A 12,589-nucleotide genomic window follows, 5' to 3' on the forward strand; every position below is an offset into this window, starting at 1 on the left:
ATCTACAGGCTTTAGTCACAATATCATGCAGAGAAAAGCCCTTTGAAAGGAGCGTGTCTGTCTCTGTCAGGGTTTCAGCCTTCTGGATACCATGATTGTTGTCCAGCACCTCGTTCTTCGCCCTCTCATCTTGGTTCAACAGTGAATGATGAAGGGGTGACTACCTGACTCATGTCACCTAGAAGAAAGAGAAGAAATACTTTCCTTTGTAAAAATAAGAAGAGATTTTCTTCTCTTACATGTAGCCTTTCTCATCTCAGATGCAATCTGCTAGTACAGATTCCTGTGGCCAGACAACCTGAACTAATCTGTTATCTCTCTTCTGTTTGCCTATTGTTGCTAGAAAATAAAGCTTGACTGAAAATCCTGTGGCACCTGTGGTAGAAAGAAATATTAATCTTTGGTTTCTGCATAGCCATTCCATTTTGGCATGGAAACCATCCTTTGCTGTGTATGCATTGGTTGAAGCATAATTGCCTGTGTTTTATGCTGCTAATGTGCTACTGTGCCAAAGCATGGTAACTTGACCTTCTAATAGCTCCTGACAAGGTGCTACCATCCTGAAGGTAAATAATCTTTTGTGTTTACTTCCAGCTTACTGTTGGTCTGTACGAATTCAAAGTCATTGTTGATGGGGAAAACGCACATGGAGAGGGTTACGTGAATGTAACAGTGAATCCAAGTGAGTTGGTGGAATTGTATCTTTTCTTAACTTCATCTGTCTCTGACAAACCATGATACCCGTATCATCGTGTTCTGTTTATTTGACTGGACCCTGGTTTAACGTAGTGAAAATCTGTTGTGCTGTGAACTCAGTATATATGTATGTGTATTAAGTCATTTCCTGAGATGTGAAACTATTGCTAATACGCATAGCTACTTCTGCTATACTGCATACAGGCCAACAACTCAGTAAAAGAGCTGGAATACTGATACAAAAGTGCTTAGCAAATGCCTTGCCCTGGAAGGCCACTGCTTCAATAAAAACTGGCTGTAACCGGCTAAAAAGCTTACAGCAGCAAGAGCAAAAAATGAAGGGAAGCCAGAGCTTTGAAGCTCCTTCGGAGGCTCTTTTCTTCCCTGTGCAGTAAAGAATATAATTCCCAACTACAGGCAGGTTACGTCAAATCTCATTCCTTACTGTAAGACATGGTTTGCGGATGAGCTGGTGTAGGTACAGTAGCTTGAGCTGACTGTCTGACCAGGTCTCACTTTTTAGATGGCCTGTGTAAAGAGGCAACCACAGGTTCTGCGTCTCCTTTTATGCAAAAAAACCCTTTATTTTGCACACTTCAGCAAGACTTTTTTACAACCTTTGTGGGCAAAGAAGTGCTCTTGCACTCCCTAAATTAGCAAGAGTGCGTGGCTGGCCTTCTGGATGCTGTTGCTGATCATTTCCTTATAAGCAGTGAATCTGCAGCTGGCAGCATGCATCAAAATCATTCATTTTTCGGAGCAGCAGCCAAACTTTGGCGAGAAGCTCTAGGTGCTGCTCTGTTAGAATGGTCTGTGCTTGAATGCTTGACCCAGTATGGGAGAACTGATGCAGTGCAGCCATTTCCAGAGCAGCAGTGTGGCAGTTCGCCTCCTTGCTTTTTTAAATCCTTTTTGTTAGCACTGTTTCCCTGCATTGGTGTATAACTTGCTGAAAGCACGAATCACTGTCGTTGATTGTGCAGTTCTCTACAGTCAGGCTGATCAGTAGTTGTCTTGGAGCTGTATGGCACAGCAATTCCACACTTTGGACTCCTCTCCTGGACTCGCTGACTGCAGGACTGAGGGGGTAGATAGGGCTGGGGAGAAGGAAGAGGATGTGCAATATGTATTCTGCTTGCTACTTCTGGTGCGCAAAGGCAGAGTAGTTTTGCAGAGTTCCTTGGCCAGGGCTTTCTATCATGATCTGCCTGTAGATGTCATTGTAACAGCTTGGGTGTTGTTGCAGAGCCTCGGGTGAATCAGCGTCCTGTTGCCATCGTGTCCCCACAGTTCCAGGAGATTTCACTCCCAACCATTTCAACTGTTATTGATGGCAGCCGTGAGTACCTGCTGTTTTAAATGCAGTAGTCTAGCAAGCCTGGTTTCTGTGTGTTTGGTTCTGGGCTGGCCCTTTGGATGAAGTTTTAGAGGAACTGGCTGTGACACTATCAAACACTAGTGAAAAGAATCAGCCTCTCTTGCCAGGAGAAGGGGACATGCACACAACAGCACCTCTCCATGTTTCCCTTTTGAAGGGCACTGGCCCGAGCCAATCTCCTAAAAAAGGAAAAGCTCTAGAGGTTGCTACCTAGAATAAAAAAAATTACTGTCGGTCAAAATTACTGGCCTCTTGTGTTAAGCTTCAAATGTATTAGTTAGCTAACACACCACCTTTACTGATCCTGGCCCACACCAGAGCTTTTCAGGAATGTCTTTAAATATGTTCAGGTTGTCTTACCCCCAACTAGTATTATTCTGTTATTGTTTTGTTTGGGTTTTTTTTTTGCCTTCCCCCAGCACACATACAAACCTGGGATTAAGTGTGTTCGAGTATACCTGTGAAACAGGGTAGAGGAGAGCATACAGTTTGGGTGTCTGAGCATAATGGAGACCTCTGGGCTTGGACCAAAAATGCCTTTGCCCGCTAAGCCCAACACTGAAATGGGGGGCTGAACATCTGGGTTTTGTGAAGCAGCATTTTCTAACTCCTTGTATGTGCATTTTCTTCCATAATTTAAACAGAAAGCACTGATGATGATAAAATTGTCAGCTATCACTGGGAAGAACTGAAGGGTCCTTTGCGGGAGGAAAAAGTTTCTAGTGATTCTGCCGTATTGACGCTGACCAACCTGGTACCCGGGAATTACACATTCAGGTACGTTATACCTGGAAGAGTTGATCAGTTCTCATCCCTTAAGAGTAAAATGTACAAGATTCCTGAAGTGTTAGTCTGGTTTAAAAACAAAAAACAAAACAACAACAGGGAGAGAACTCTATTTTGTGATATACTCTCTCTCCACTCCTACACTTTGAGGTAGTTTCATAGCTTTTCACCTCAGAAGAGAGAAGCTATCCAGCTACTTCTTATTCTTAAGCTGTAGCACTGGTTTAAGATGATGGCAGAAGGGAACGTACGGTCTGCCAGCGCTACAAAATGTCTCTTGAAATGTCGAACCTAAACTGTTTGGGTAAAGGCTTAGGAAGAAATGCAGTCTTTAAATCCAGTTTTTAAATGCAATGTGTTTGTCCCAGATAAGTGAATGAAGCCTAATGGTTTTCTGCATGTATCTGAGTAATAGGTAGTAGCTGATTTTACTTTAATGTTTGTTCTGTGTTTTTCCTTTGGTCTGCTTTTTGGTGTGATGTCCATGCACTGCATCAGCAAATCTATTTAAAATAAAATAAACCTGAGTACCTATAACTGAACACTGTTTTCCTCTTAAGCACTTGGTATATGCACTAATCAGATCGATGTTCAGGCCTAGATTTAGCAAAAAGCAGTTCTGTTTTGTGGTACTAGCCTACCTGAGGAGGCATACTGTGTTCAGGCCACTTGTGGGTTAGTAATGAACGTCTTCTGTTGGGAGGCAGTGTCATACTCAGGGAGGTCTTCTTCCATCACAACTGTGTATGCGAAAGCTGATGATCTTTCACTAAGACAGTTTTATCTTCGTACTAGTTAGTAGATTTCAAGTGAGAGACGGACGTGACTGTTGAATTTCTTGCATCACTTTGCGGCTGATAATTGGGCATTTGGAGGAAATTTCTGTTCAGAAAAAGCACAGTTGCCTCCAACCATAAGTTTTTTTCACTCCTCAAAAAAATTACTATCCTGTCCTTGAAAGTGTCTTAAGTTTCTAACTCTTCTTTTGCATTTCAGTTAACTCCAGCCAGTGTTTTGTATTCAGCTCTGATAATCATGACTCTTCACTGCTTTTGCTTTTTTTTTTTTTTCCTCCCCTCTTCAGTCTAACAGTAGTGGACTCAGATGGTGCCAGCAATTCCACCACTGCAAACTTGACTGTGAACAAAGCAGTGGATTATCCTCCAGTGGCAAATGCGGGCCCAAACCAAGTGATCACCCTGCCTCAGAACTCCATCACCCTCTACGGGAATCAGAGCACCGATGATCACAGCATTGTCAGCTATGAGTGGCTGCTCAGCCCTAACAGCAAAGGGAAGGTGATGGAGATGCAGGTCAGTGCAGTCTCCTGTACTTATCTTGGCTTACTCACTAGCTGGCTTTTTTCTATAATCAAACCATTTTTAATTGACTGTTAGCAAATATTTCTTATAATCCTACAGAGCAAGCATGTGATGATTAAATATATACTTAAAACTAAATCCACATGAAGCTGGTATTGGCTTAGTGGCTGAGCTGGTGCACCAGTCTAGCCACAGGTTTTCATTGGCATCCTGTTTCCTTTCTTGAGCAATGTAGTTTTAAATACTGCTCAAGAACGGAGGATTGAGAGAGATGGGAACTTGATAGCTTTGGATTCTGATGTCCCATACAACAGGTCTCAGCACAACATGATCACACCCATGTATCTCACTTTAACCTATGTGGCTGCTAGGGAATTGTGTTCTTTCTCTGTTCAGTTGCTGACTTCTCAGAACATCAGTGATAACTGAATCAACGATGGTATAATAGGGATGCTTAAGTGCTGTCAGCAGATGTGGAAGCCAGATGGTGTGATTTTTTTTTTTAGGTAACTATCAGTCAGAATGGCATTTAGATGCACAGGATAACCTGTTGTGCCAGGTCATGCATTTCCTAAGCTGGGCGAACACAATGGACTGGATCTTTTGAGTTGAACACTGGAGTCTGAACTTTGCTGATACTGCCCAGACACTCCTCAGTCCTAAACAGTAAAATCTGGAACTTGTTTCCATGTCATTATTTTTCTTTTAAAGATTATTAGTACTGTCAAATTTCTGGAATAATAAAGTCCATGAATCGGGTTCACAATGTGTGTAATTTGCACAGGGCTCCCCAGAGGTTTTGCTTGCGTTGCTAGCTATTGAATCTCAAAAGCTCTGAACACCTATGTGGCATTACTCTTGTTACGTTCCACAACAGTGTCCTTGTTGCTGTGCATAAATTTAGCTGTAAGTGCCTTGTATGCTTAAGTGGCGCAGACTTCTGGCCCCATAGCAGGAGTTGTTAATAAGCCTCTAGAATCTGCCGATAACAGTTGTTTTAGAAGCAGAGTCTTCTGGTCTATCATCATCTGTTTAAGGATTCTTCTTAATACATTAATGTCTTCTCTCAAAGGGGGTAAGGACACCAGTCTTACAGCTCTCTGCAATGCAAGAAGGTGATTATACTTACCAGCTAATAGTGACCGATTCTGCTGGGCACCAATCCACTGCAGAGGTCACTGTGATAGTCCAGCCAGGTAAGCTGCCCTTAGCTGCTTTTGCCACTTCCATTCCAGAGGTTAGAGGTGAGCATCAATCTGTCAACATACCCTAGATCTTATGATAGCTTTGTGTTGCTTTCAGAAAAGATGCTCTAATTTAGGACCATTCTGGGCTGGTATATTGCTGATAAACCAACAAAAGAAAGTTTCTAGGAATATTGCCTTTCCAGGCTGTTCTTTTATTTTACGCAATGTAGTCTAATTGATGTTATCCCACCATAATGGCAGGATTGTATTTCCAAGCAGCTGACTCTTCCCACAGTGCTTGGTCCTGGGATAGGAGCAGGAAAAGTGGAGTAATGCTTAGAGAATGAGAGCAAAAATCAGAACTCCTAGATTTCATTCTGGTTTTATTGCAGATGTGTGAATGAAACACTGACCTGAACTCTTAACTGCTTTTAACCTCACTTTCTCTGAGTACAAGGTTGAGATAATGGGCAAGAAATATACTAGGGTTCATGGAGAACTTCTTAATGCTGGGGTTTTAAGCTCCACCTTTTATGGCATGTGCATGAAAAATATTGCAATCCTTTTTCAGAGAACAATAAGCCCCCAAAGGCAGATGCTGGTCCAGATAAAGAATTAACTCTTCCTGTGGACAGCACCACTCTAGATGGCAGCAAGAGCTCAGATGACCAGAAGATAATCTCCTTTCTTTGGGAAAAAACACGGTGTGTATCATCTTCCAGACTGTTCTTATGCAAGTATCTAGGTCTTTCATTTAAAACAAGACACACCCCCACATACCTCCCTTGTGTTAAATCCCGGTCACGTCGGGCCTGACAAGCTTTACCAGTGACTAGAATGAGACAAGGATTTATGTGTAATTGGAAAGAGGTGGAGTTTTGTTTGAGCATTAGGAATATCTTTGCCTTCACCTCTAGGCCTGATTCCCATTCTCAGTGTGGTTGTGGCGTGTAAAGGAGACTGGCCATGTTCGAAACACAGCCGTGTGATGTGGTCTTGGCTGTATGAAGAGACTGACTCTTGTAATCAAATAACAGTAGGGCCTTCTAACTTGATCCTTTTGCAGTATGTTTGAATGAGGCAGTGTTCTTCTCTTCTCGTTGTCATGCTTCCCTTCAGACTCTAAATTCCCTGAAGTGCTTTAGGGAATTCAGGAAAAAGCCTATGAGCAACTTGCAGTAGCTTTTTCCGTTTGCTAATGCAAAGTCTGTGCAAAGCTTTTATAAATGAAGGAAATATTTTTGCTCTATACCTTTTCTTAAAAAAAATTGGCTTATTGTGCAGTTCATGAGCCAATTTTGCTGAAAGTACCACTTTTTGTAAACCCTACTTAAATTCTGGTATCGGTGCTCCCCTGGTTTAAAAGTAACCAAAACACTAAACCACCAGAAATTATGTTTTTTGTTCCGAATGCTGCACTTACTTTTTGGATTATCTTGCTGTAACTGGAGAAAGTAATTTTGCTTTTTGTCGTGGACTGTGTATTTCCAGGCAGCTGTCTGTTTGCATCCCCATAAACTCTGCTTGAGCTTGAGCCTCCTGTTTGGTGTGAGGCTAGCTCCCATGGTCTGTGCAAAGTTTAAACTGATCCTCTTGTGCTTTGGTTAGGGGCCCAGATGGTGTCAAGCTGGAGAATGCCAACAGCAGCATTGCCACTGTAACAGGCCTTCAAGTTGGGACATACGAGTTTACTCTGACAGTTAAAGATGAGAGGAACTTGCAGAGCCAAAGCTCCGTCAACGTCATTGTCAAAGAAGGTATGTCCAGCCATGCGCTGAGCTGCCTGAGATGCAGGTTATCTCTAAGCAGTTCAGCAAAACCTGTGTTCAGAGGCACACCAAGAGTAAGGAATGGGTGAAGAATAATGTGGAGAGCACTGAAACAGCCTTCTCTAAGTCAGGGGTCTACCCTTTTCTGGAGGAACAGTATCTTCGGCTGAATCCTGCAGTGTATAATTTCCCTTCTCCTCCCCCAGGGTTAGATAGAGATTTTTGGGTTACAGTGGAGATCTAATGCAGTAGTTTTTAACTGGGCTTTACCAGATTTTTCTCTAACTGCTTTCTTTCTGTTTGCTTAGAGATAAACAAGCCGCCAGTTGCAAAGATTGCTGGTAATGTTGTCATCACCTTGCCCACAAATACAGCTGAGTTGGATGGATCGAAGTCCTCTGATGATAAGGGAATTGTCAGCTACTTGTGGACCCGGGACGAGGGGAGCCCTGCAGCTGGGGTGAGGTTTCTGTTTTAAATGGCAGTCTGCAACATCACAAAAGTCAGTGAAAGGTAGCATTGACAGCTCCTGAGGAAATGTAAAGCTGGTTGTTGCACCTGTTACCTTTTAGTGATATCCTTAAGTATGATGATATATCATGCTAGTTTGATCCTTTGTTTCTCGGTACTTATTTTGCTCTGCCTTCCAGGAAGTCTTAAATAATTCAGACCATCATCCTGTCCTTCTCCTGTCCAATCTGGTAGAAGGGACCTACACATTCCACCTCAGAGTAACAGATGCTAAAGGAGAGAGCGATGTGGAAAGGACCACAGTGGAAGTCAAGCCTGGTGAGTCTGGGTTTTGTGCTGTACCACATTTGCCTACAGCGCACTAGCAAGCCCTGTGTTTGTCTGGATACAGTGTACTGAAATTAAAACATGTAGGCTAGTCCAGCTCAGAACTGTAAAAGGTCACAAGTTTTGGGGGATGTGATTGTATTTTCATGTGGTTCTTGGAGGCTGACTTACCGCTTGCCATTACCTGTGACGGAAAGACTTCTGTCCCTTCCTACAGTGAGATTCTGTAATTTTGTGTTCAAAGCAGAAACATTCTGGAAGGATACTAGAAACCTGACTTGTACCCAGACTGTTAAATAGAAGTTCTAAAGATCTGTATTATCTATATTCTCACTAGATCCTAGGAAAAATAACCTTGTGGAGATAATTCTGGATGTTAACGTCAGCCAGCTGACTGAGAGGCAGAAGGGTATGTTCATCCGACAAATAGGCGTTCTGCTGGGGGTCCTCGACTCGGACATTACTGTGCAGAAGATCCAGCCGTACACCGAACAAAGGTAGGGTTCGTCCGTGAATGTACACGGAGAGGGATTGCTTGAGGATTTATTAAACCAAGGGGTGTTTTCTCTTGGGAAGCAGATTGGGCAATCGGAACATGTGGAGACATTGCTTAAAATTGATATTCCTGCTTGCTCGGGTCAGAGAAGGTGTGTTGCCAAGCAGGTCTTGGGTATCTTTCCCCTCTGGAGAGAGTGTATTGTCCTCAAAAGCTGTTTGCTGCTGCTAATGTCTTTGCCCCCCAAATCTGTAAAATAGGAACTAATCTGATTTGGTTTTGAAAATTGTGAAGACTATCTGAAGGATGTTCTACAGCTGTGACTTATAACTGGACAAATAATGGTACAGGGGTAGTTTGGTGAAACACTGATGCCACACCAGAGGTGGTGGTGTAGCGATCCCCTTAGCAGTAGCCCTGCATGCCAACTTTGTAGTTGTACGTTAGCTTTACTGCCTACACAACTGCTTCAATTTAATGTAAAATAAAATGTTGAAAACCAGTGTAATTTTTGTTTGAAGAGATAAGGAAAACTTGGTTTTGATTGCTATTTAGCTTACAATAAACTATAGCTGTTCTCTTCTAAACAAGTGGAAGTTTGCTTATAGGCAGGGCTGTAGGCCAGGGTCGTGTTACTTGCCTGGACAATGTTGCTCAGCTCCAAGTACAGCAACCAGCAAGTCATACAAGGGATGGTTTGGCCCAGCTGGATCCTGTCCATGCTGCTTTGATATGAAAGTACCTGATGGAGTTCAGTTTTCCACCTCTGCACAAATGGCTGGTCTGGGAAATTCACTGTTCTGCAGAAAACTTCAGCGACTGGTGCTGTAGCGTTGTCACAGCAACAGCTGCACATATCTCCGTACTAACAGCGGTCCGTCGTTACCGTGGGTGTGTTTGAGGATGCCTGAACATGCATGTGAGTGGCATGGCAACAAGCTTGTCAAGGGCAGAGTGGTAATCTGTTGAAATAAGTACAATATTGCACTTAATTTTTACTGAAAGTGGAGTAGTTTTAAGGTAGATAAAACAGTGAAAAAGATTTAAGGGACATGCTTAAAGTCATGCAGCAAGTCAGCAATAAATCTGCAGTTATACTTTAGATTTTCCTGAGTTCAGTAATGTATCGATTCCTTCGTGTCCACGTTGCCCGCTGTAGCAGTAAAATCAGAATTCATTGTCCGTGCAAACCTAAAGAGCTCAGAACAGAAGAGCCAGCACTTTCTGTTGTAGTATTATCTTTCTATCTCTGCCGTGACCAGGCCAGTTGCCACTGTTCTTCACCAAGTAAGGCAAGTAAGGGATTCTTGTAATTAATGCTTCATCTGTTTATATGTTTGTGAAGTAGACAAAAGAGTGGGAAGTGTTAGAAAAGAGCAGAGATTATTTTCTGACAGATGGCTTTAAGATCCCATTTTTGCCTCAACTATCTAAGTAACTTGTACTGTTTAAAAAATACCTTTTTCCCCCAGCTGCTGTTCTTTCACATACTCTGAGGGCTCCACTAATATCCTGTTGACTCATAGGCTCACTGATAATAATAAATCTGAAACATTCATGCATCCTTTTGTGAATCTGAAGGATACACAGGGGCTCTGCAAGGCTAGCAAGCCTAGGGAAGCAAGTTCTTCTATCATAACGTTAATGCAATAAAAGGTGCAGAATACGGTATCCTCTACACCTGTGCTTTTTTCTGGCTATAACACTTCGCGCATTCAAACTAAGCTTTGCGAAAAATTGTAAACCTTCATTGTCTTCTCTGTTGCTGGAGCTCTGTGCCGAGCAGTTAAATGAGCCCCCAAGTTCCACATGTAGTAAGGTCTAAGGATCCCACAGTGAGGGAGGGGATTATGAAAATGGCAGGACCTTAAAGTTTGGGGAATTGTGTACTTAGTGTGAACATGCAAAGATGTGCTTGATGATGTTTGAAACTAGACTTGACAAAACCATTATCAAACTCAAGAACAGTCCAGCCCTAGCTTTGAAAATACGGATGAATTAGATGTCCCAAAGGGTTTTCTACTGTATGACCAGGTCTAACGTTATTGCTTCCAAGATGGAGACAGATGTCTGGTCTTCAAATAAATTTGGGATTCTGAATAAGTCCCTCTAATGACAGACTGGGGAGAATGCCTCTCTGCCTGATGTTTGGAAAAGCAGCAGATAATCATTTTTGTCTGACTTCCAGCACGAAGATGGTGTTTTTTGTACAGAACCAGCCACCCCATCAGATATTCAAAGGACGAGAGGTAGCCTGGACGCTAAAAAACGAACTACGGAAACAACAGTCAGACTTCCTCATCTTCCGGGCATTAGAAATTAACACAGTCAGTAAGTAAGAGTCACTGTCTTACGTTGTTAGTGAAGTGGGACTTTATAGTTTGGCATGAGGCCTAGGTGCTTATATTTGCGCTTCTTGCTGCTTGCGATTATGGCTAAGCTAAGAGGATGAACTACCGAGTAACAAGGTTCAAGTTAGAGCCTACGGGGGTTGGCTGTATTGAACTGTACTGTCCCATTTTTGCCTTGCGTGTGAGTCATTTAGTTCACCTTGCTGGTTTTGGTCCCTAGCATGTCAGCTGAACTGCTCTGAGCATGGACGCTGTGACTCCTTCACCAAGCGTTGCGTCTGTGACCCCTTCTGGATGGAGAACTTCGTCAGGGTGCAGATGGGGGACGGCGAAAGCAACTGTGGTACGTGCAGCCTCCCTGGGATTGTTCACCTTTGGAAAGCAAATGGTGTTTGAAACCCAGGGCAGGCAGAGTACCAGCTACCTGCTTTCTCCCAGTATCTCTGACATGATGCTCACACAAGGAGATAGTCCCTGCCCTGGCCTCACTACACGTTACCTTCTAGGCAGCTGATACTTGATAGGGAAGCGACTCCTCTTCACACCCTCTCAGTGAACACTCAATATGAGTTGAGTCCGTTCAAGAGGTGTATAAATTACACCTCTTTTTTGTCGTGCCCCTGCAGAGGGTTTCCTGCCACAGGAGAGCAAATTTTATAAATCAACACACATTGAAAAATGCCCTTGTGCAGCGAGTCCGCACACTGGATCTCAAGCCTCTGGCTTCCGTAGGTGAGCTAGTGGTGCTGTCAGTGATGGATGCTAGCCTCTAATTCTGCAAAGAGTCAGGCTTTTCTTTTTCTTTCTCAAGAATAGTCATCTAAAGCTCACACTGTCAACTGTATGGGATGCCAAAATGTCTTTATCTCTGGGGTGTTTTGCTTTCAGAGTGGAGTGTGCTGTATGTGATCATTGCATCTTTCGTCATTGTGGTTGCCTTTGGAATCTTACCCTGGATGGTGATCTGCTGTTGCAAGAGGTGGGACTGAGGCCATAACCCCCGCTGTATCAGTGCTTCAGAGCCAAGTAGCTGCATTAGGAGGTGAAAGATTCAAACCGATCGCCCCAGCAGGTCATCTGCTTAGCCCTGGGATATTAGTTTTTGTCACTTAGTGTTTCAAGTGAAACGTTGAAGTCTTAGAGCTCTGGGTTCAGTTAAGAAGCAAGATTTGGATTAGCCTATAAATGTGCAACTAAAGCAATGTTTTTAATGTTTTGCTTTCTGATATGTACATAATCTGAAATAAACAAGTACTCTAGCTTTGAAGATCAGAGTTGTTTTTTTTTTCTTCTGGCTTTTTTAGAAATGGCCTGCTTCTTAATTCCTTTTCTTCCCCTTTAGACGAAAAGGAAAATCCAAAAGAAAAAGCAAATACAAGATTTTGGATGCAACGGATCAAGAAAGCCTGGAGTTAAAACCAAATCCCAAAGCAGGTAAAACATGAGAGGGAAGAGCTCAGCGTTTCCAGAATGCTGACTGAGAACACTCGTCCTCAGTGGACTAAAAATCACAGAGTGAAACAAACGTGATGTTAGGCACTGACAGACGAGTCTCAGAAGATCTAAGAGCTTGTTTCAGATCTGTATACAGGGTATTTAGTCAAGTTCGCTTACTCTTTGGTTTAGAAATTGGGGCTGAAACTGGCCTGGTCCCGATGTCTCCACTTTGTATCACAGAAGTAGTAAGTGGATGCATGTAAGAGACCGGCCTGATCCAGGAAGCCCAAAACTGGGTCTTGACTATAACTTCTCTTGCTCTAAAGTTTTCCACTGGGTTCTCGTAGTTCACTTCTTGCCAATATGCAA

The 12,589-nt window shown here is 43.0% G+C and overlaps 1 protein-coding gene across 1 annotated transcript in view; it reads left to right on the top strand.

Annotated features, from left to right (window-relative positions):
- Nucleotides 1-12,589, top strand: part of KIAA0319L (KIAA0319 like) — a 35,212-nt gene that overhangs the window by 17,445 nt on the left and 5,178 nt on the right. Inside the window, exons 7-20 of the mRNA XM_076357595.1 lie at nt 595-682; nt 1,943-2,035; nt 2,719-2,851; nt 3,945-4,173; nt 5,255-5,378; nt 5,941-6,073; nt 6,978-7,126; nt 7,447-7,598; nt 7,789-7,927; nt 8,274-8,433; nt 10,621-10,763; nt 11,004-11,126; nt 11,672-11,762; nt 12,126-12,217. Of these exons, the coding sequence (XP_076213710.1) occupies nt 595-682; nt 1,943-2,035; nt 2,719-2,851; nt 3,945-4,173; nt 5,255-5,378; nt 5,941-6,073; nt 6,978-7,126; nt 7,447-7,598; nt 7,789-7,927; nt 8,274-8,433; nt 10,621-10,763; nt 11,004-11,126; nt 11,672-11,762; nt 12,126-12,217 (1,849 nt within the window). The remainder of the gene's footprint in view (nt 1-594; nt 683-1,942; nt 2,036-2,718; nt 2,852-3,944; nt 4,174-5,254; nt 5,379-5,940; nt 6,074-6,977; nt 7,127-7,446; nt 7,599-7,788; nt 7,928-8,273; nt 8,434-10,620; nt 10,764-11,003; nt 11,127-11,671; nt 11,763-12,125; nt 12,218-12,589) is intronic.

Source organism: Aptenodytes patagonicus, chromosome 21 (assembly GCF_965638725.1).
Source record: "Aptenodytes patagonicus chromosome 21, bAptPat1.pri.cur, whole genome shotgun sequence".
Taxonomy (NCBI): Eukaryota; Metazoa; Chordata; class Aves; order Sphenisciformes; family Spheniscidae; genus Aptenodytes; species Aptenodytes patagonicus.